The following is a 23,180-nucleotide window of genomic DNA, read 5'->3' as shown; positions in this document are numbered from 1 at the left end:
TCATTTACAAGCATGTGTTTTGAAAATATCAGAATATATAGAAGCGTATTCTACATATATACATATAAACATATGCGTTGTGCCTCGGAAATCAAGTAAGTGTAGCTTGGTCTGATGTAAAGTACAACATGTTTGTGGGATTTTTTTGAGTTGGGATTAAGGCACATCCTGACAGTTGGCCCAGACCATATTTGCTACTGTGGTCAAAACTGTCCCTAGTTTTCAGCAAATTAGATTTAGATTCATTCCAAACTGAGGAATGAACCCCAAAATGTTCTTTCCTGTCTTTGGAAGAATATTATTATGTGAATAATATTCATCCAAGAAGGTTCAGAGTAAAGTGACAACAGTTTTGTAGCTCTTCAGAATACATCCCACTAAAAAAAGTGATCCATATTAGAAAGCTCTAACGACTTGATTGCATCTTATAAACATGTGTTTGCCCCCGTTTAGTTAGGCAAATTAAAGATCATTTTGCAGAATATGGTAAGAATGCCTAATCTGATACTACATCATGTTTATTTCATCCCCACTAAGTGAGAGATGCTTCTTCTGATGTAGTTAGGAGGACATACCTTTAATTCCTCTATCAAGAGAATTAACAGAATATAACTGTTATGAGGGAAAGATGCAAATCGTAAGTCAAAGCAGAACGAGAGTACTCACAATTAACTAGTTCATACAACAAAGCCATAAAATATCGAATCATTTAGATGAGGAAAGCTACGGGGAAGAAGAAGGGACAAGCTGCTGCCATGACTGTGGACAGCCTCAGAAACTGCTTCAAAAGGAGATGAATTGCCTGGGACTGCAGTTTGCATAGTATGTAAACGCTGAGTGGGAAAGCCTTAAGAGGGGGCTTTGCCAGTGATGATAGAAAGGAAATAGTTACAATGAGAAAAAGTACAAAGAGTGGTTCAGGAAGATTTAAATATATATAATAATGCTTTCATATGCAAACAGTTGTTATTACTTAGCTCTTCATATTATGCATCAGTGATTTGCTGCGGTGAAAACAGCGTGATTTTTACATTTTCTTACATTCCAAAGAGGCGTGGGGAAGAAGCGTGTAATGAGGCTGAGCTCTTTTTTAGAAAAGAAACTTAAAACAAAAAACAGACAAACACACTGCTACAAATGTAGAATCATGTTTTTATATCTACTTTAAAAGATTAAATTTCTTTCTTTTTCTGTATGCCTTAGGAAATAGTACATTAAGGTAAAAAACCAAGGAAAGCTTCTGCACGCTGCATTCTAAATGAAAAGGACTTTTCTGAAATGGTTTTGAGGTTGACAAATTTCTTATCCAAACAGCTCACGCTGGAGGTTGACTGGCTTTCAGTGTTAGTGCTTTGGGCACATAGGAGACTACAAACCTCATTGAACCTGTTGGTTGCAGTAGTTCTTTCGCAGTCAGGTTAAGTGACGAATCAGTGAAAGTTCCAGTGTTTTTCAAGAGCTGAAGTAATAGCACGTACCAATTATGCATTAGCAATCAGGAGGCTGGAGTGCCAGCTGCAATACAGTTTGCGATGTATTCCCAGGTTCTGGGTACAAATAATTCGGTGCAGTATAATCCGGTGTTTCATGGTTTGTGCTGTCTGAAAATGAGAAGCAGACAAAAGATGACAGCGGAGAGATACAGATAACAAGAATAACAATGCTGCTATCAGAGGGGTAAGACCTAGAGGTAAAAAAAAGGAAAAAGTGACTTAATTTTTACTCAGAGAATTTTAAAAAGAAATATTTGTAAGTAAATAGAACTGGACCAATGAACGTCTGCTTAGTAACTTGTTTCAGCCCACAACAGAAAGAACCCGTCAGTCTGAGTATTAGGTAATGGCTCAGACCAAAAGGGATGGAAGTCTGTACGTTTTGTTGCAAAAATGGTCCCATATTTATACATGAAAATACATTAGCAAAAAAACCTCTGCTACTAAACTTTTAATATTTCAGCTTGCTTGCCATGTGGAAGCTGGCAAAAAAACAATGAGAAAATTGATTTGGTTTTGATTACAGCCAATGGAGAGATACAGCCCCATTGCACATCTTGGGATGAATGATGATCATGAAATGGTAGAGTTCACAGTAACTAGAAAAGGAAAGAAAGAAAATGTTAACGTAAAGGTGGTGAACTTCAATAAATCAGGTGTCAATAAGTATCAAAAAAAGATAGTTAAATTGATATGGAGGAAATAAATTTGTTGTTACTTCCTTAACAATACTATTGAAGAGCATAAAAGCAAATTGTTTCAATATGAAGGAAAAATTTAATATATTTGGCAACAACTAAAAGTCTGTATCACGTACTCTTTGGTGAAATAGAGTCTGGAAAGAAATATAAAAAAAGGGGAAACTAATGAAATTGCACAGACAGGGATGGGAAGAGACAGAATCTTGCAGAAAAATGCAATTAGCAAAGGACATCAAGGACCAAGAAAACCAATTCTACAGTGCTTTAGCAGCAAAAAAATTTTTTCTACAAAATCAGGAAATAACTGAACAGATTAAAGGGGACATTAAGCTATCAGCAGATGTTACCAAGAAAGCTGGAATATTTAATAGCTGTTTTGCCTCAGTCTCCCTGGGAAGGTCAACTGCAGTCAGATGACAAATGCAAAAATTTCTGGAACGAATAAACTATTTATTAGCACTTGGGAACTAACAAGACAATAAGTAAAAGTCAACATAGATTTGTCAAGCACAAGTCACATCAGAGCAGCCTCATTTTGTTCTTTATATGGGAATGCGCCCCATGCCTCAACAGAAGAGAATCATTGCAGACTAGATGAAACTACCGTGAAGGGGCTGCAAAACTGGTCAGAAAACTGATCCAGAGTATTATCTGTGCTGGAAGGATGCAATGAGTAAGATTTTTTAAATTTTATTTATTTTTTAAAATATTTTTGCAGCATTTTTTTGATGGGTGGAAATAAACTAAATTGAGTAAAGTGGTGAGGTTTAGCTATCTTTACCATAGCTCTTTTTTACTGATAAATGCATAAAATTATGCATAACTTCAAAAACTACATATTCAAAAGCATGATATGAATTTGTGCTGAAGTGCTGAAAAAAGTGCTGAAAATAAGCCGCTAAGTATGAAAAAGGAAGTTTCAGTATGATTTTTTGCTTTATGAAACTTATGTTTAAACATGTAAAGGTTTTTTATCCTGACTGCAGCTTAAACCAGAATAGATCTTTCTAGCACTGTTTTATCAGTTACTCTGCTTTACTCCATTGAGACTTAAAAGTTTCATGTTGTCTAGAAATTTCCTTAATTATGGATAGTGAATAGAACAAAAAAGAAATTGTGATGTGATTTAATTTGAAAAACTAGGGCCTAATCAGTAATTATGCATGGAAAATAGTGTTGTGCATATTTCTGCTTGTAACTCCATCACGTGCCTAGTTCCTGTGTCTTTACCAGGCCTGTTATAATAGACCTCCTCGTGGCTGGAGATCTTGGCAGGTGGGATAAATATCCATGTTAGTGTTGATAGCTTTGGCAGAGGAAGTCCACGTGTACCTTTCTCATACAGAATATACTCAAGACTTTTTTGTTGTGAGACCCGATTTTCTCTAGGGTGTCTGTAGAAGACATACGTTTGCTGATGATCTCCTCTCAATACGTAGCATTCTGAGAAGGCCTTACGATCTTTCCAACTGGTCTGCTGAGTCAGAATGCACCACTACCTGGAGGTTTTTGTTTGGTTCTTTCTTTGTGCATAGTGTCTCTTCTTGCTGTCAGTTGATCTTGTATTGCATTCTGTGGAGGATGAGGATGGCCCATTTCGACATGCAGACAGTCAAGCAGATGCATCAGATTAGCTACCTGGAAGAAATAAGAAATTGCCTGCTCATGCAGAGACAGAATTTGAAAAGCAAAAGCTCAACTAGAATGAATGTGGAGAGGGAGAGAAAGATAGACATGCACGCGTGGCTTTTGTAGGTACATTGGCAGCAAATGGAAGACAAAGAAAAACATGATCCAAATGCTTAGCAGGGCAATTTGTGACGTGGCATGACGAAGAACTAACTAAGAACACTGGCTAAATAATGAATATTTTCAGGTTAAACAATTGTAGTAGTAGCAACAGGTGTCTGTGCCTATTTTTAGATGTAACTTTACAGTGGAGATTGGAAGCTAAGAACATTTACAGTGACATGGTAATGAAACTCTTTAAGATTTTATGTCATTGATGTTGTTTTTTTTCTAATATGTGCATGAAGAAAGACATTGAAAGTACATTCTTTGGTTTGCATTGTGCAGTACTCAAAAGTTTAGTTGCTCCTAATTTGCTGCTCTTGTGCCATCGGCCTTATCAGTTCTTCACTTACAAGGTCTCAGTGAGCACCACATAGTGCATGTTGTATTTTCTCCTTCCTGCTTGTATGACTCTTTTTTAAATTAACATTAACTCTCTTTAAATTAACATTTATTACTCCATTCTGTCTAATTCAAAAACCCTGTGTAACTATATTTGCAGTGTCTTCATGGTATTATCTTTGGTTTTGAAAACAAAGAAACAGAGGAATTCAGTGGCAATTTTTCATAATATTGCATTCTTTTTCTTCAATTCTTGTATAACAAAGTTACCCAGAAGTGATCACGTAGAACAAATTAAGAAACTATATATGGATGGGTAGATGTTACTCAGTTTAAGAGCTGCTTTCTCCTCTACTGTGTGCTGTAGTCTTTCTCTGTATGATGCTCCCAATGCATTTTGTTAAGAGATAGATACAGTTATATTCTGAGAAATACTAAATGCATAATGTGTCTAAAAAGCTTATGTTACAGATGTGCAATCTAAAGCTAGAAAAGTTTAAAGTTAATGAAAATGTACTCTGGAAATGTTACTTGAGGAGCAATGAAGGATGGAAAGTACTGTAATACGCTCCTCCCCATGTTAACCTGTGGTGCCCTGGGAAATATGCGAGAACTTACTTAAGCTAAGAGCCAAAAAAAAAAGACGGGATACAAAATGGGGTTTTGCCTTGGGGAGGTAGTAGAGAAGAGGAGTGAAGAGGCAGCAACTATCTTAAACAAAGATAATTCTATCAGAAATTATTGTTCCAATTTACCCAAAGAAAGGTGGAATACAACTGAGGTGCTGACAAAGCCATGGGGAATACATAATATGAGCTTCACGGTGCATTCTGTGGATCTGTATTATTTTCACTTTTTTTAGTACTGCAGATGTTTTTAAGTAAGCATCTTATTTTATCTGTAAATTCTATCTAGGTGAAAATGATTGCTAGTGATCAGAATCCAAACTTTTCTCACCCCAAAGTGTGGCAGATATTTAAACCTAGAGTACTGTAGCATTTTTCGTGGCTGTGTGGTTCCTCAGCACTTTGTTAGTAGGGTATGCAGGGGGAAGAGAGCAAGAAGGCCAACAGCATCCTAGCCTGTATCAGGAATGGTGTGGTGAGCCGGACTAGGGAAGTGATCATCCCCCTGTACTCGGCACTGGTGAGGCCCCACCTCGAGTACTGCGTTCAGTTTTGGGCCCCTCGCTACAGGAGGGACATTGAGGTGTTGGAGCACGTCCAGAGAAGGGCTACAAAGCTGGTGAGGGGTCTGGAGGACAAGCCTTATGAAGAACGACTGAAGGAGCTGGGGTTGTTTAGCCTGGAGAAGAGGAGGCTGAGGGGAGACCTTATCACCCTCTACAACTACCTGAAAGGAGGTTGTAGAGAGATGGGGGCTGACCTCTTCTCCCTGGTGACAAGTGATAGGACGAGAGGAAACGGGTTCAAGTTACGTCAGGGGAGGTTTAGATTGGATATTAGGAAACATTTTTTCACTGAAAGGGTTATTAAACATTGGAATAGGCTGCCCGGGGAGGTGGTGGATTCACCATCCCTGGAGGTGTTCAAAAAAAGGGTAGATGGGGCACTGAGGGACATGGTTTAGAAGTGGCTCTTGTCAGGGCAGGCTAAAGGTTGGACTCGATGATCTTAAAGGTCCCTTCCAACCTCAGCAATTCTATGATTCTATGATTCACCCAGAGAAGCTGAGAGGAAGAGCAATGTCTTCCACCAGCAGAAGAAAGTTTTATGGCATATGCAGTATGGTAGCAGTGAATAAGTCTACATCAAAAGGTCACCAGAGAATTTACTTTGTATCCAACTCCCTATTTTATCACGTAAAAAGACGAGTTTAGGTTTGTCAATTTTTTCTCTGCATTTTTTTTCCTGTTGAGAATCCTTAGGATGCTCTGAATCCTGAAAAAATCATCAAGATGTCTTCAGAGCCTCTATTGTTGTCTGACTTGGTTTGTGAGAATTCCTCTGAAGATCAAGAGTTTGGGTCAGATATCTATGGCCAAACTGGAAGCCTCTCTATATCACTCCCCAACAATATTGAGTTTGTTCTAGTAAGTGTGATTCCCCATTAAATAAGAAGGATCAAATAACATTACAAAAGGCACCGCTTCCAGTGATCCATTTAATTATTTTCTAGATGCTAACTATGCCTTGGATTTTTTTCAGTGCTACAGTAAAGGCAAAACAATGATTGTATCTTCTACTGAAATGCAATTGGAATGATGCTTATCAAATAAAAGATATTTTAAAAAAAATAATAAATCATGTAATAGACATATCTTATATGGGACCTGTCCTAATAAAATAAAAAGAAGAAAAATCCAGGACGAAAGGATATAAAACCGGAAAAAAAATAGATGGTTGTTCAGCGTTAGTAAGGACTATTGTCTGTTCCTCATGTTAGGGCACATATAGATGCATCGTTTAGATCTTGTCATGGGTGTGTTTCAATATTATTTTGTTTGACAGTTTTGTAGTGTCTAGGCAGCTTTGAGGGACTTTATGAAGGCTGTCAGTTAGAGGTGGGGGAAAGAGTTAACTTCTTATGGAGAAGCAGAGAAATAAATGCACCTGCAAATGCAGAGCCACATATTCCTTCTGCTTAAATACTTCCCAGCTGAGTCCTAAGGCTCTTAATGGATGGGGAATTCCTGGGAACCATAGATGACCATCAGGTTTAAAGGGCATATATAAATCTATACACTGATGATCCGTTTGTCTTGCAGTACAGTGAAATGAGAGGAAAGATGCTGCATTGACCTTGAAAGCTGTGACTAGTTCTCATGTATGCAGATTCCCACGCTTTTTCTGGAGGGGTCTCATTTCCATAATGCCTCTCTGAGTGCACTAGTACAGAGCACAATATTCTACCTGCTGAGGTTTTTCGTATTTCCTTTTTTTAAATTCTGTTTCTCCAGGACCTAATCAAATAGTTATCTAAGCTTTTCACCTTTCAACGTTTGGGTTTTGGTTTGGGTTTTTTTTTTTTTTTGGTGCTTCTCTCAAACCATTCCTTTCATTTCCTTTTGCAGGCATCCGTCCTTCAATAATTTTACTGTTAAATTAAATCCATTTTTTTTTCTCCAGACCTTTATTTTTTCTTTGTCGTCAGTATAAGAGAAACATCCAGATTGAAATACTAGAATTTCTTCCTCTGATTATCATTTAAAATAATTTTATTTGTAAAATAAAATACTCATTTTTTTAAGGAGAAGACAAAGGAAGAGAGTGATGGAATTAAAATCATTCATGAGAGCTTAATTGTGGGAGCATGAAGCACTGCAATGAGAGGGGAATGTAGGGAAGGCACAGTAACAGTGTAGTAATCATTTGGGTGGTTATTAACTTGCACTGATTAGCATTTCACACCTTTTGGTTTTTTACTTCATACTAAATTGTGCCTTTGGGCTTTATCTAAATTGTGCTGTATAACTGTAACCTTACACAATGAGCACATACCATGTTGTTGTTATATTTTTTCTTATTACTTAAGTGACAACAGTACATACGACTGGAGATATGGTGCGCTCGGACTTTCAGATATGAGGGCAGGATATAATTTGCTCCCGAGAGATGTTTGCTGTAATGTAAGATGCCTGTCCAAAACTGTGAAATACTGTGTGTACCAGAGTATACTTCATTCTTTTATACTATAGATTGATTTACTGATATGTGTTAAACCATTTGCACTCTAATGTAAGGAAAATTCTCATATGAAAAACAATTAGAAGGTATGGAATAAACAAACGGAATAACAAAATACATATTTTTATAAGCCAATCATCTGCCTTGGTCCCTCCCTCTCTTTCCCTAAAATAAACCCAAAGATTTATATATTAACATAAATGGTGTGCGGTCTCTGTTGTATAGTAGACAAGATTGAATTTTTATAAAGATCCCATCTGCTCTTAGAATTAATCTGTTAGATAGAAGTTTTTTCTACTGTATTATATCAGCTGGTAGTTTCCTAGCAGCATCATGCTGGAAGCTGATCTTGGTTACGGATTGCAACTAGGAAAAGGTATGTTGGCAGAATCTTTTCCCCCCAAAGATTCTACCTTAAAATTCCAAATTTCACACTGTTCTGCTTTGCCTAGGACAATAAGACACGGGGGAGAAGCATCTGTCTGCTCTGAAGCAATATCCTTTAAAAAAAAAGCTTTATCCTTCAATGGTTAATTTATAACTAATACTGTTTCGGTGCATTATAGAGATAGTCCTTGTTCCTTTAAAAAAAAAAATCTTTTTAAGTTCATGAAGCAGCTTCCTTGCCTCATTCTTTTCTCTTGCTTCTTTGGTTCTTACCTCAGAGTATGTGGAGGTATTAACAAGGTTAACGTCTAGCCCTTTATAAAGCAGCTCATTGTGGTTTGCTGAGATGCCTTTTCACATTCTTTTCCTTCTCACTGAGGGATAAAATTGTAATCCGTCCTTTCTCAGCAGATGGCTAGGTAAAACACGTGCAGAAATGTGAGAAAACAGAGACCCACAATGATTTTAAAATATTAGATGTGTAGAAGTGTATCTTCTACCCAGCTACCAATTTTCAGTACAGAGCTAGGAAATTGGGAATTTTGAAATGAATTTCTGTGTTAAAATCGAAAAGCAGTAGGCAAAATGAGAGAAAACACAACCTTGCTCTTTAATGCTATTGCTAATAGGTGATACGGAAAGATGGTTTTTATGAAAATATTCTGAATTTGTGGGTGGATGTCAGGGAGACTGTGAGTAGCACGGTGTCTCACATCTTCTGTCTTAAGAATTTAGTGCCATTGACAAAGCAGCTCTCGGGAGAGAAATGTGATTTGGAAACATAATTATGGACTAAAAAATGCTGTGAATCTGTATCGTGATAGTTGGATTTAGCTATTCCGAAGTCATCTAACAAAATCATCTGTTCCTTTTTTTTCAAGGCTGAATGAAAAAAATTTAAGTGGCGATGTTTTGTTGTTAGTACTGCTCTGCAGTCGTCCATGGGTGGTAACTGCAGAAGTAATGTAGATAATGATTTCCCATTTGTAACTCATCCCGTGAGTTTGATTTGACCTCTGTGTGCGCGCGTTAGAAAAGGGAGACTTTTCTCAAGCTGCGGCTCACTTGTACAGTCTTGTCCTATTTCAGTATTTCTAAACTTCCATTACTGCTCCTAAGTGTAATTGAATTGATATGAGTTCGCAACACTGCCTGGGGGTGAGGGGGGCTGTAAAAAGAAGGTCTTTGTGACTGTGTTAAGATTCGAGTAGAACAAAATTCACCACTTAGAAACACTGGACTTAGAAATGATGGACTTGTAGGGTAATTGATTTTCACTTTTTCCATAGTAGGAGTTTTCTCTGGCACAGTAGCCCTGTTTCAGATGTCAGAATACAAATCTGTATACCAAGTTGCTGAAGGTAACCTTGAGAAATTTGACAGGAATCTTCATCTCTTTGTGTATTTATTGATGACACTTAGCTCCATTGTCCTTCTCATCATTTAGTCATATTTTCTTGACTTTAACTGTCAATAGCAATATCTATCAGCTGCTCAAAAATGTTAGAACAGTGTAGCTAAAATTACATCATGTTTACACATTTCTTCTTGAATAATTTTCTTGTAACACTTCCTAATGCAGACAATTATAATCTTCTGGAACTTTTGTTTTAAACACTAAGCAAACTTCTGGAAAAGCGATAGCAAATTTTCCACAAGTTCTGACTGAGTTACGGGTTTGAGCCCTCTCAAAGCACTGACAGCAGGATGAGCATGGTACAGAGCAACTCTACATGCTCCAAACCAGAGCAGTAGAAACTCTACGCATTCTAGAAATCAGATGCTGCTTGGGTAGAGGGGGAGGCTTAGTAGCTGAGAATGGCAAAGGGAAAGATACGGACAGGTGAAAAATAAACAGGAAGATAAGCATTAATTAGGTCGGAAGAAGGGAAGACAGCATCCCTGGGTAGATGAATATGGTGGAAGTTGAATAGCTGAAAAAGAAATGAAGTTAGTTAGTGTGGGAAGATCCACATTAAAAGCTGTGGCAAAACAGTCTAACTGCATTCTCTCCCAGGGTATGGAACTGACCTTAAGATCCCTTTCTCTACATGGCTTCTCTCTTTAGGTTAATAGCTCTGGGACTGCTGTTACAATGTGTGTGTATTTATCCCCTGATAATTGCTTTAAAATATTATCGTGTTCCACTATTGCCAGTTGCTATGTGAGGAAGCAGAAAATTATATTTTAATTTAATTGTACAGTTACATGCTAAACTTTCCATTTGTTATGTTTTTAATAGCAGCCACCTTATAGTTATTTTAAAATAGAGAAGTTATCTCATTCACTGTTAGCATAATGATTTGTCTACTGGGAAAAAAAAAACTTTGTATCATTCAGAATTACTTCTTTAATATTCAGGGAATTTTCCTAGGGATTAGGCCTACCAACTAATGAGGTTTTTCTTCTGCTTAGTCATGAAAAAAAATCGTTTAAATTTTACCTCTTTTTCTAGCAATCTGATCTGTTGGGATAGCTAGTCCTCCATCAGTTCCTCCTATGCTTTAGCCGATGGTATTTTTAATGTTTCAATAAAAGTACTTTTCTGACTCTTGTGCAATAGATAATCCATAGGAACAGTAACAAGGAGGATGTCAGTTCTTGATCATGCTCAAGACAAACTTCATTAAAAACATCATCCACTAAGCAAACATTAAGGAATATTCCTGTCCCCAGCAATGGCCCTTCTGGTCAGTCTAGTTAACAGGGAAAATACGTGGGTCCCTGAAGTCTACTGCACACATAAGGCAGGGGGACAAAGACCCTTTCTGATACAACATATAACTTTTAGAAAGTACAATAAAATTACTAATATGAAGCTATTATAAAGCAGGAGCTTTTACAAAAATCAATCTTACCACCCTCACCATCACCAACCTCCTTCCCAAAAATTTTTTTTTTGGACTGGGGATCACATATGACATAGCAATAGGCAGGGATACAGATTTTTCTGCAGCCGTATTTGGATTTTTTAGTTAACGGGAAGAAATCAATTAATTGTGGGTATTGGAAGTTCTTCTTTTTTTTCTGCTCAGAAAACAAAACTGTATCGTGAACACATACAGCTAGAAGAGAATTTGCTATGGCGACTGGCGGGATGCAAGTATACATTGCTAAAATGTTAGGTGAACTACATAGCTCAGAGAAAGCGATTGCAAGTAATTTTCTGTCTGTAGGAAGGCCCAGTGTGATGAATACTACTCTTCATACTCCAGCTCTTTCTGTTGCAAAATTCACTGTCAAAAAACAGTTCTGCGTCTCTGAAATTGTCCTGTGCAAAGTCAAATAATGGGGATATGTGGTTTGTAGAGCAAGAATTATATCAGACAACTGCTGTGTTAGACCTCAGAACTAGTACCTTCTCCCAGGTTAGAGATGGTGAGAAAATACTTACTCTATGAACTAAGTGTAATCCAAAATTAGAAGTCTTCCCTACAGTGATGGTTGAAGCATTTCCCACATAACCACCTGGCAGGATTGGTCTGGCTTTCTTTTCAGGAGTTAAAATCACACTATATGACTAACATCTCTTTTTTTGGAAATGGAACCTTTTTCTAGCTAATGGAGAGGATTTCTTTCAGGAATACAAATATGTACCTCTCATGATGTAAATAACAAAAAAATACTAATGACAGTGTCAAATGTTCAAGTGTGGCAGACTCATGAGAACCCAAGGAGAATGTAATTGGGGCTTAGCTACCTTTCTCCTGCAAGCTTTAATAATGTTTTTAGCATTATGGTGGTTTTTCATTGAATGTGGTAGAGAGAAATGACAGGTACTTATTTTCACTATTTTCTGTTTCTATGGAAACCCAGTGTTTGCAGTAACAGTTTTACTGTAAGCTCTGTAATCCTCCCCCAGGGCTTCTAGCCAATGTGGTAACTTAATAATTCATGAGCTTTAAGCCCGAATTTGCTGGGAAGCAAACTGCGTTGCTTGGAGCCGTTTTCTCAGAGCCAGATTCATTTCCCTCACAGATTTGGTGTTCTTTTCTCCAAGACGTCTTTATAAAATACGCTCCATAAACCAAAGCAGTGTACTTTTCTTCACTTGTTTTTGAAACTGGGGTTATTGCAGATCATCTGGATAAGGCAGCTCATGAAAGAACGACCCCCCTCCTCTGCCTCCTGGCCTGCCATAAAAAAAGAAAAGAAAGAAGGAAAAACCAAACACACACCATGAGCACTTGCCTGAAAAGGAAGATTTTAAATAGTGCATGAATCGTTGTTCAGACAATATGCAAACTGAAAGTTCAGCAGAGGTGATCGTTCTGTCTCAGGGGTTCGGGAGTGACCCCTGTCGATGATGGATTGCTCAAATACTGCTGTGCCACGGGATCTAGGATACGCTGGTGGGTTACATTATAAATGGGAATTCAGACACGGCATCATTCTGTACATATGCTTTGACTTACTCTCGTGCTTAAACTGAGAACTGAAGATTCACTCTGTGGAGCACTGGGAGATTTTATTATTAGGTCAGTCTTACAGCAGCTATTAAGGACTTAGGTTTGTTTTGTTTTTTTTCAAGAGGACGAGCAAAAATTAGCAACTCTAAAAGGTAAACCTGATTAACAGAAAATAAACTTGAAAAGCTTTTTACAGAGGATACTCCTAAATGGACTGCAGACAAATTGCCTTATCATCTTGGAGTTCTGCATCGCAAAGCACAATGCAGTATCTAAGTGCATTCTGAAATATTTTCCTAAAAAGGAAGCTTTCTTAGAAGTATTTGCGATCTTTCCCCAAAGCAGCCTTTACAAGGGACTTCAGCTCTTAGGAGGAGCCAACGTTATTTACCATTTGATCATGACTTTACTTCTACATTTCTTCATGTACTTACGTAGGTGTCATGAACAGTTGTACTTCACTAGCAGCCCTTTCTCTTACTGCTTAAATCCTCTTTCAAGAAAGAAATCAACACAGTATTTATGACAGTGGGGAATGACTGAAATGTTGATATACACGTGTGCTTTCCTCATGAATATGAGACCATCTGGTTGAAATAGAAGTTCAAAAGTCCTGCTGTGAAACTTATTTCCTTTTGTGAAAGTTTCTACAGGGTGTTCTCAAAAGCATTGGGACACGATGCTGCCCCATAGTGACCCATTTTGTAATGTTTTTGCAGTTGACAAACGTGAGAAAGATTTTGACAAATTTGGCAAATGGAATGAAAATAAAATTCTGTGTTTTTCCTGATCATATGTAAAGTTAGTGTTGTTACTGTCTTGCAGGGTGCGGCAGAAATGGCAAGTCGGGGCAGTACAGCCAGGGCTTTCCCTCTGCCACCACCCAGGCAATTGGAGAGCTGTGCTGGTTCAGTGCCCCCTCTGGTACAGGGGACAGTTTCCCACGTTAATTCATGCAAATATTAGCTTGTGGAAACCGTAGGGTTTAGAGACTGGAGTTCAGTCATCTCATCCTCTCCCTCTCCCGCCCTCCCACCAAACCCAGGAATCTCTTTTCATGGTGTTTCTCTGCTAACTTGTGAATGTTTTGAAACAAGCACCTTTTTTTGCAGCTTTAAGAAAATATGTTGGTCAAATATCAGCAATTCCTAAAGTAATTCTATTCACCTGGTCAACATATTGTCCTTGTAGAGTTTGTACACACAGTGGTAGAAAGAATGCAGCATTACATGGCATTGATGAAGTAAACTGCCCAAAATGTGATGTGCACAGCAAGACTGCAATATTTTGAAGCCAAATGTTGGCAAGGTTTCTGTTGTCGTGGGGAATGACTAGCTTATTCTGAGGTCTGTCCTGGGTGACCCGGGCTTGCAGTGCATCGAGTTTATTCTCAAGATTTGTCTGGGACAAAAAATGGGGCTTTTGCGGTACCATCTTAAAATGCTTCTGATATTCATATGCCAACTCAAATTTTATTCTAGAATTATTGTCAGGTGTATTAGTATTCATTAAAAGAAAAGACTTTTTTTTTTGAGAAATTAAAGAATATCACGCTTATCAACATTTCTTAAATGGTTGGACTGAGCGTGATGAAAGGACTTTCTACGTAGCTTATTCCTGCTACCCACCGTGACAGCATTTTCAGACTTTTGTTCACAAATTTTTATTTTGTGTGCAGGTAGGGATTTACTTGGTACTAGAAGAGTGAGAAAGAAACGTAGGGAGACACTGAAAGAAGATCAAAGACTAAAATAGAAGTTATTGTATGACTATCTACATTACCATATGACTCTTTTCACTGCACTGGCACATATGTCATGGGACCAATATATATTTTAAAAATAACCTTTCTTCTTAGGAGTGATCAGTCAAATGCTAGATTCTGAAAACCCAGTTAAATACAGCTTTTGAGAAAGGACTGAGATGTTTGTAAAAATGTTGGGGTTTTTCAGTGTTCCCCCAGTTGTTCTCTGGACATAAGAAGCACTGAGGAAAATAAGAAAAACAAGGGAACAAATTTGTACCTTTTCCCTTTTCGTGGCATATTGGAATGGAGAGGGTAAAAGAGGCATTTGTTTCTGGGAGAAATGGCTACAAAACCATTATTTAAGGCAAGGGAAAGGTACAAGATGTGAGGTTTCTGCTTAAGGGGATTGACGCCCTAATGCGTCACTGTCTCTGCTTCAGAAAACCGATCTCCTATACATTGTTAAAGAATTTTATTTTTTTTAAATCTGTGTTCTTTATCATCGGTTTCGAATTCAAACAGAAAAGTGATCTGTAGTCTCTCTACAGACTACCCTTGCTTTGGCTCTGTGCATCTATTAATGCTGTACCTACATTCATAAATTGATACACAGTCAGGATATTTGCCTCGCAACCCCACACTAATTAAACCCACCAATGAGTTAATACAAGGGAGCTCGCTAATCCACTCCAAGCTCTTTGCCAGGCCTTTGTTGTCATCTTCGCATGTTATGCAAAAAAAGCCCCACAAACAAACAACCTCAGTAACAAAAACTCCCCACAGGCGTAATGCCACTCCTGCTCACCCAACAGTAAATTTCGTCCCTGTTTGCCCCTTCCTTCATGCTGAAAATGTACCGTCCCACACCATTGATTGCTTCCTTCCTTTTTGCAGAAACAGATGTCAGTTCAGTATGGTCCTGCTTTTCAGACAGTTCAAGGAAGCCAAGAAGCGAGACACTGCGCTTCTTTCATTTTTCTTCCTTTCACGTAAAAGAACAAGCAGCTATTTGACTTTGCTTATCAGAGCAATGTTTCTTATATTTGAGTAGCTTTAGCACTTGCTAATCATGCGAGTGATTGTAAAACCTGACTTATCGCTGCACAAGAGGTGGTTTCACTATGATGCGAGTTAGCACAGGAGGAGATCGCGCAGTTAGAGTAATTGAAGATTGTTTATAGCATGTAGCAACAAGAGGAATAAATGAGCTTTTGTTTAAGATACTGCTACTGGTGTGGCGCATCTTAGGTCTGAACTCAGCAAGGTAAAATGTTAATCCTTTTCTCTGTGTTGGTGCATTTCTTATCTCCAATTTTATGCAAGAGAGAACTGGTTTCTGTGTATTTTCAGAATAGCTGAAAATTATTATTTTTATTTCTTTCTGACAGCAGTTTGATCAGCCAGTCAGATTGCATCAAGTGCTCAGTGCCTCCCCAAACATAATTTCCACCACTCATTTGGCAATTAATAACTACTGGGTTTTTAAGTTTTTCTTATGATGTATTTGAGTTGTGTTTTTTTTTAACACAGTGGCATGTGTCTGTTTTCTTCAAGCAATTAGAGTATAGTCAGTTATAATAAGAATAGTGCTTAATGCGTACTAACTAGGGCAATTATTTCCATATGGAGTTTACTGAGATTTGACATTTTGGTCTTACTAAACTGGACTTTAACGTTGTATAGATACTATGCATGCTCTTGGCTTTGTGCAGAAGATAAACTTGAGAAATAGACCCACTGAAGACTGAATTCCTTCAAAGGAAGTGGCTCCCAAAATAAGAAACTAAGTGACTGAATTCCCGTTAAGTTTCTTGACCCTAAACGGGTGTATCTGTCTAAAAAAGGAGCTATAATGATAGCTGAAGGCAATGGCTCTTCAGATCATCGAAAACAGGTTTCCTTTGACATAGGAATAGCTTTGCAATTGTAAAACAGGGAACATCTGACTAACTAGTGCATAACATGGGTGAACAGTGTAAAAACGTTCATGTCCCATTCCAGGATATACTAACATTACCAGCATGAGTGAGACCTTAGTGGAATATTTAGACTGTAAACTGTTCTTGAACAGTGATACCAAAGATTAGAGAAATTCTGGAGATGAGAAACAAAAGTGTAAGTTTAGGAGAAATGACCTGCAAGGAAAGGTGGAAGAACTTGAGGTGGCTTAGTCTTTTAAGGTTGCCTATTAGCACTGCTGTCTTTTCGTTCTCCTTGTCCTGTCGGTGGATCTCTCCTCTGACAGAATGCCTCTTCATCTTCCACGGTTCTCAAATGCTGCCATTGCCTCAAAGTCCCTTTAATTATTTAGTGGCACAAGCTCAAGAGGACTCAAGGGAGGACTGGAAATTAAAGGAAGGAATTTAAAGGTTGTTAGTGAGGGTAGTGCTGGAATAAGGGAACAATTGATGAATAGACAGGTGAAAAAGATGGTGGTCTGCTTCAGTTCTTGAAAAGCACTGGAATGCAGGGACAGGAGCCAGGTTTTCTCTGTAGCTATAACAAGAAAAAGGGTGAATTGCAAATTTTGAAAGATTTCCACTTGTTAATGGAGTAAAGCCTGGCAAGAGACTATCAAATGAACCTCCAGAATGTCTTTCTCTGGATGTTTTGAAAGCAGACTAAGCAATACAACTTCTGGTAATGAATCAAATATAAATAGGCATCTCGGCTCAAAGACTTGACAGTCCCTTCTCTGCCGTTGTCAGAGGAACATCCTGCACAGGGTTCTGTGGCAGACAGTGTTGTATTCAACTTCAGTTATGAAAATGAAATGCTCATTAGCGCCAAGAGAATTTTTCAGAGAAAACCTATGTTGGAAATCCAAAAATATAAAACTTACTTAAAATATAATATGTAACATTATTCTTGAGATCAATGGAGGTAAAAGAGCAGTTAACATTATTTCTTGAAGAACTTCCATTTAATGAGTTTTAATTCTTAGATTCTTATGTTATGTAATGGTACGTATGGTACATATGTATATATTATAAATTACTATAAAGTTCATTCTCTAATAGTAAGTCTGTAAATGGCTAGTCAGAATTTTTTAAGCATGGCGGCCTGAATACTTTCCTGGGATCGGTATATCCAGGACTACTAAAGATGCTGCTGCTATTCTTGAGTTTCACTTTGTTGTAAGCTGATAGTACATATCAGCAGAGTATTACTGTGTGCTTTCTTTATTCTTCTCTTTTTTCCCTAATTATCTGCTACCGGTCATTGTTGGAGACAGAATAGTAGGGTAAGATGGACCTTTCATATGGAGGGCTGTTGTTACCATTTGTCTATTTTTGCCCTCAGCTCAGTTTATCTGTGGACCAGCATCTTCTGCTTCTGTAATATTGGATAGTAGTACGTATTTCTTCTATTTTTATCCCAGAATTTGAAAATAGTCAGCAGTACATTTTCAAATTTCTCTTTTCCCTTTCTGTAAATAGCATTTCATCGTGCAGAAGAGCTTGGCGCTCTGCTAGTGGTTTGTTTTACTTTCAAAACATCAGTTGTCTTCCGAATTAAGAGAACCGGCCTGGATCTGACTATTGTAATGAAAGCGAGGATATTCCAGGTGTTTATTATATAGGGTACTTGCAGGGATTTGCAGGCAAATATGAGTGAGCCAGGTTTGATTTACACTTTGATTTTGGATGGACATCTTCACCAGTAAATATGTTTTTCCCCGCAGACGTGATCAATATTGCCCATAATCTTCAGCTGGCAGGCTGCTGCTTGCCTGGTTTCCTCCTGATCCTAGGCTGCGTGCGTTAGCTTTCTGTTCATCTGTTGCACCCCTGTTTGGTGGCTGGATTACATTCCCAGCAGCACAAGTGAAAGAATAGTTTCCCAGAGATCTTGTTTGTGTAGCATTGATCCATTTTGTGCTCTTATCCTTAAAAATGGGACGTGGTTAATGTGTGTAGGGCATAGTAATTGTTTTTCAGTTTACTAGTAGAGGGTGTTGGCAAATTTACATTTAACAAATAAACTACAGTGTCTTAATTATTGTTGTTTCAAGTTCACTTTTAAAGAGGACCAATGTTTATTTTATGGAAGTAATTTTGTAGCTCTGTAGGTCGTGATAGTTTTTTGTTTTCTTTAAGGAATTTATTTTTCTTTGTGGAAGGAGACGTTTTACAAATTACACTAGTAGCAGAAATTAAATGTATGTTACATGCTAATCTTTCTAAATGAAAGATTTTTACAATTAAAATGATTCAAGGATTAAAATTAAATGGATTTATTAAAATTAAAGTCTCCCTAAGCAATATTTTTGAAGGCATTGGAAATATTGATGTTTATTGCTGCGGCTTAGAAAGAACATGGCTGTGAGTTGATATCTCTTGAAATTACTACATATTTTTAATGATATAAAGCATGATTCCTGTTTGGAAATTGATGGTAAAGTTAGTTATTTTCTGCTTTGTTCCCTGTATTAACCAGATTTTACCTGTGGGCATCCCTGTAACTGTCCTGCCTGCTCCTCTCCTGCAGTTCATTGAGTAGGGAGAGCTGAATGCCAGCAGCTGTAACTGCTGCTGAACTGACACCCGCTTCGGTTTCTGTTAATATTTAGAGTTCTACAGGGTAACTGTTTGGGTAGTGCTGGAGGTCCTGTTTGTGTGGCCCTTTTGCAGGAGCAGCAAAGGACTGAGGCCAACAGCCGGGAGAAGCAACCGCTTTGGCCACCCTGCTTGTGTTGCTTGCTACTGCCTGTTCCACAGCCTCCATCAGTCACCAGAGAAATAACGGGCGAAAGACTGAGTTAATGATAAAGGTTAAGAATGTGTTTGACGTGTTTTTATTGAAAATAGGTCTTCATTTTTTGTGATTTGTGTATTAGGTAGATAGAGGTAAATATGAAGGCGTAATGTTGTTGTAATGTAACTGTTACTGTGATGTGCTGAAGTTGTAGTATGGTACTGCACTCCACTTAATACAGCGTAGAATTCTTACCAAAGGAATAGATTGTACCATATCATTAAAGTGTTTGCTAGAACATTCTTAACTTACTAATTGACATGTTGGAAAGTAGTTGTAGGTAAAGAATCATCAAATACCTGTTTCTTGTGTGTTTCTTTGGGGCATGTTAGCAGTCTCTGAGGTCACAAGCATCTGTTGCAAATTAATTATCGCTGAATGAGGTTGTGGGATACCTGGAGACTGGAGCAAAAGTGAGGAACAAGGAGAGTGGAACAGCCAGAGGGCATGGTCTGGATTGCTTAGCAAGATAAACTGAAGCAAATGAACATGCAAAGGTGTAGAACAAGGTGTGTGAGTCATGCTTACAGAATTAGGGACCGTTCCACCAGGAGTAGCAATTCTGAAAATATATCTGTCATAATAATGGTCAGGTTGCTTCAGATGAACCTGCAGCGTAATGCTGAAGTAAAAAGGCCAATATGTGATGCTTGATAAACTACAGTTAGGATTAGTAGGGACTTGATTTCATATGTGTGAAATACACATGCGTGTATTTGTATTTACAGTGTAGGTGGTACCAGTACTAGACTGTTACAAACTTACGTTTTTAGAACTGTTCATGAAATGGTGTTGAAAAATTGCACTATGGGTAAGTTCTATAAAATGATTCCAGCACTTCTTCTTGAATTTCTTAACAGTGTTAAATTGCTTACTTGTTTGGAGAGGTATTTGATTGCATAATATATTTAATGACTGATATCACTGCCCTGTAAGAAATTAGCTTTTCTAAAGGACTCTTTAACCTACAGAAGAAAGCGTAACAAAAAGCAGTGGCTAAGCACTGAAACCAGGCATTTCCAAGCTGATGTTAACCCATGCGGTTTAACCGTAGGGATGAATAGCCTTTTGGAGCAAACTACCAAAGGAAGCAGGACGTACTGTGTTTTCAGATTTTTTCAGGCCAACAGTGGGTAATATGCTGGAAAAATGTGTTTCAGTCAAGTAAAGGTTACTGGAGTTGATACAGTCAAATTGAAAGGATCTGTGATATAATGGAAATGTAACTAGAAGGTTTAATGATGTGCTCTTGCTTTATTTCTGTGAATCAGTATGAAGAAAATTCTGGTCGATACTTGGTGTGTTGTTGCACATACAGTGAATAAATTGCTCTTACTCCTCTGATTTATTTGTATACATAAATTCTCTGTCTGAAGAAATACTGCCAACGTCCATGGCTTACCATCCATAGTATTTCTTTTGCAGTCTGGCTAAACACGCTGGTTTTGCTGGAAAAAGGGTGGTTTAATTTGATTGATAAGCGGTTCTATCCATTGAATGTGTTTGAATTAGTGTATTGCTTCTATAAATAGTATATGTTGAAGGAGATTGCTTCATTGGTATTCTTGTTAGTTTTGAGTGGATTTTAATGAACTCCATTTTACCAAAGGCAGTGTACGCCTCAGCGAGTGTAGCTTAGCCTTTGCCTGAAGTCGTTGTAATGTGTTCAGATCCTGTGCTTCATATACTCACATTATTTTAATGTTATTGCATCATGAATATGCATCAACACGATGTTTTTACATGCAAAGTAATTGCTATTAAAAGTCTTCTATGCTATTCCATGTAATTTTATCTAGATCAGAGAGTACTGTTTCATATGCTTTGGGAATTAAAAAATTTAAATACTTAGTGCAGCTTTTTAAAAAAAAACGAACAACATATCTACCTGTATTTTTATGTTGAAGTGTGTACATGAAACTCTTGTTTATTTTTTTTAATGTTGTTTGCTTTTTAGTGAGAGGTTTATGGTGAGGTTAAACAAGAACGGAGGCCCCAGGAATCCAGAGAAGATAGATCGAATGTGTGCACTTTTCACAGTACGTGTCCGTTCCCTTTCTTCTTCCCTTATAGTAGTATAATTGTAGATGTAGTCACCCTCAGGGGGAAAAAACCAATTCTTCCTTTCCAATATATTGAGTAGAATGGAAGCTGTTTCTAAGTTTTGTTATGTTTATAATTAAATGTTAACATAAGAAAATGGACATACATCTAAATTATTTTTATGGCTAAGTAAATGTTCTGAAGTACTTCCTTTTAAGTGCATTTTTTCCTGCTTATAGTTTGAAATTTTGAATATTTTCATTGCATGTACTATGCTCTTAGACAACAGGGCATAGGACAAACCTGTGTTGGCCTGAATATAAAGCAAGGCACTTTTTTCAGAATCAAAGTTAGAAAAACAACTACACCACCACACACAGGCACACAAAACCAGAATTCTCCAAACGGATCTTTGCCACGGGCCGCTCAAGAGCCCGTGTGGCAGCCGCAGGTAGATGGTGCAGCAGTGGCCTCCCAGGTCGGCAGCACGGTGTGTGTGATGGAACAGGAGACCGGGACGTGCTGCAGAAGCAGCAGCCAGGTTGAGCTACAGAGGGTTGGTTGTAATAAAGGAAACAGTGTGCCTTGCGAAGTATCTACAGCAGGTCTGTGCAAATAGCTACCCCATCCTGACGCAAAGCAGGTACGACCAACTGCACCATCAGTCTTGAACCATCTGTGCCAGAAAGACAGGATAAGTAATATCCATCTGTGGCTCCTACCAGATGATACCTTAGTTGGGAGTGGCATAGCCAGCTAGGACTTAATTCCTTTTTAATTCTTCAGACTCACCTCTTGCCTAACTTTATGGTTTTGGTTATGCCAAAAAATTAGTTTCAAAACACTCAGGCTTTAATATCCAGTCTGCACTGGTCTTAAGTTCTGTTAAAAACTGCCTCAAAATTACATGTCAGACCATGATTTTATCTGTCACTTCTCAGAAAGAATATGGAAATCTAGACACTGAAACTTAACAGCTCATCACAGAATAACTGTAAGGAATTTCAGATCCCAAGTGTGATAAACACCTTCCATCGTGACTCACCTTTAGCTGGTCCACATGCTAGAATCTCTTTGACAGAGATTCTACCTGCTCTGAAGAAAAAAATACTGTACTCTACCTCCACTGAAGAAAAAAATATAGCAGACAGCTTTGGTTTAAGGTTTAATTCTGTCAATTTGACCTCTAAGGTCACGCAGAGCTGGACACTGAAATAGATGTGGTCCCCAGCACCATTCCCTTTTCTCCTTCAAGAAGATAGCTGAATTTCTCCTCTTAAGGAGCAGAGCATATCTAGCCAGATGTAAGGATGCTCAGTTCTGCCTCCATCTGGATATGAGATGCAGGTCAATGCAAAATTAGCACTGACATTGGTGCTGACGTCACTAGCAGTTCTGGTTTTGGTACCAGTGAGGTGCTATCAGCTGATTAAATGTCAGCAGAGGTAACAGTGTCTTAGTGTTGTCCTTGGCACTGATGTCTTTGCTGTTGGTAACTCAAAACCAAATGTCTTTCTCTTCTAAGAGAAAGGTGGCCAGGGAGAGCAAGCTTCAGTACTGGTCTATGGTTCGTGCAGAAGGGTTGAGTATAGGATTAAGAAATGCTCAGATTATTCCCAAAAGCAGCACAGCCGAGTTCATACCAAGTTTGGCACTTTCTGGCCCCTGAGGTTCATCATTTGTAAAAAGGTTTTCACCATCAAACTTCCCCCTCTGCACTGATGCCACACTCCTTGGGGTCATGCAGCCTCTGTCTTTTTCATGCTGTTTTCTGGATAGTGTGAAACAGTTTTGCTCTGGTGACCCGCAAACCAATCTTTACACGGTTTCAAAAATACAAAAAGAATCATGATACGCTACAG

At 38.1% G+C, this 23,180-nt stretch overlaps 1 protein-coding gene across 1 annotated transcript in view; it reads left to right on the top strand.

Annotated features, from left to right (window-relative positions):
• The window catches only part of DOCK3 (dedicator of cytokinesis 3), a 221,486-nt gene that overhangs the window by 91,260 nt on the left and 107,046 nt on the right, over positions 1–23,180 (top strand). Inside the window, exon 10 of the mRNA XM_063348169.1 lies at positions 21,233–21,314. Within this exon, the coding sequence (XP_063204239.1) occupies positions 21,233–21,314 (82 nt within the window). The remainder of the gene's footprint in view (positions 1–21,232; positions 21,315–23,180) is intronic.

The sequence above is a fragment of the Chroicocephalus ridibundus genome, chromosome 10 (assembly GCF_963924245.1).
Source record: "Chroicocephalus ridibundus chromosome 10, bChrRid1.1, whole genome shotgun sequence".
Taxonomy (NCBI): Eukaryota; Metazoa; Chordata; class Aves; order Charadriiformes; family Laridae; genus Chroicocephalus; species Chroicocephalus ridibundus.
This window is presented reverse-complemented; position numbering and strand designations above follow the sequence as displayed.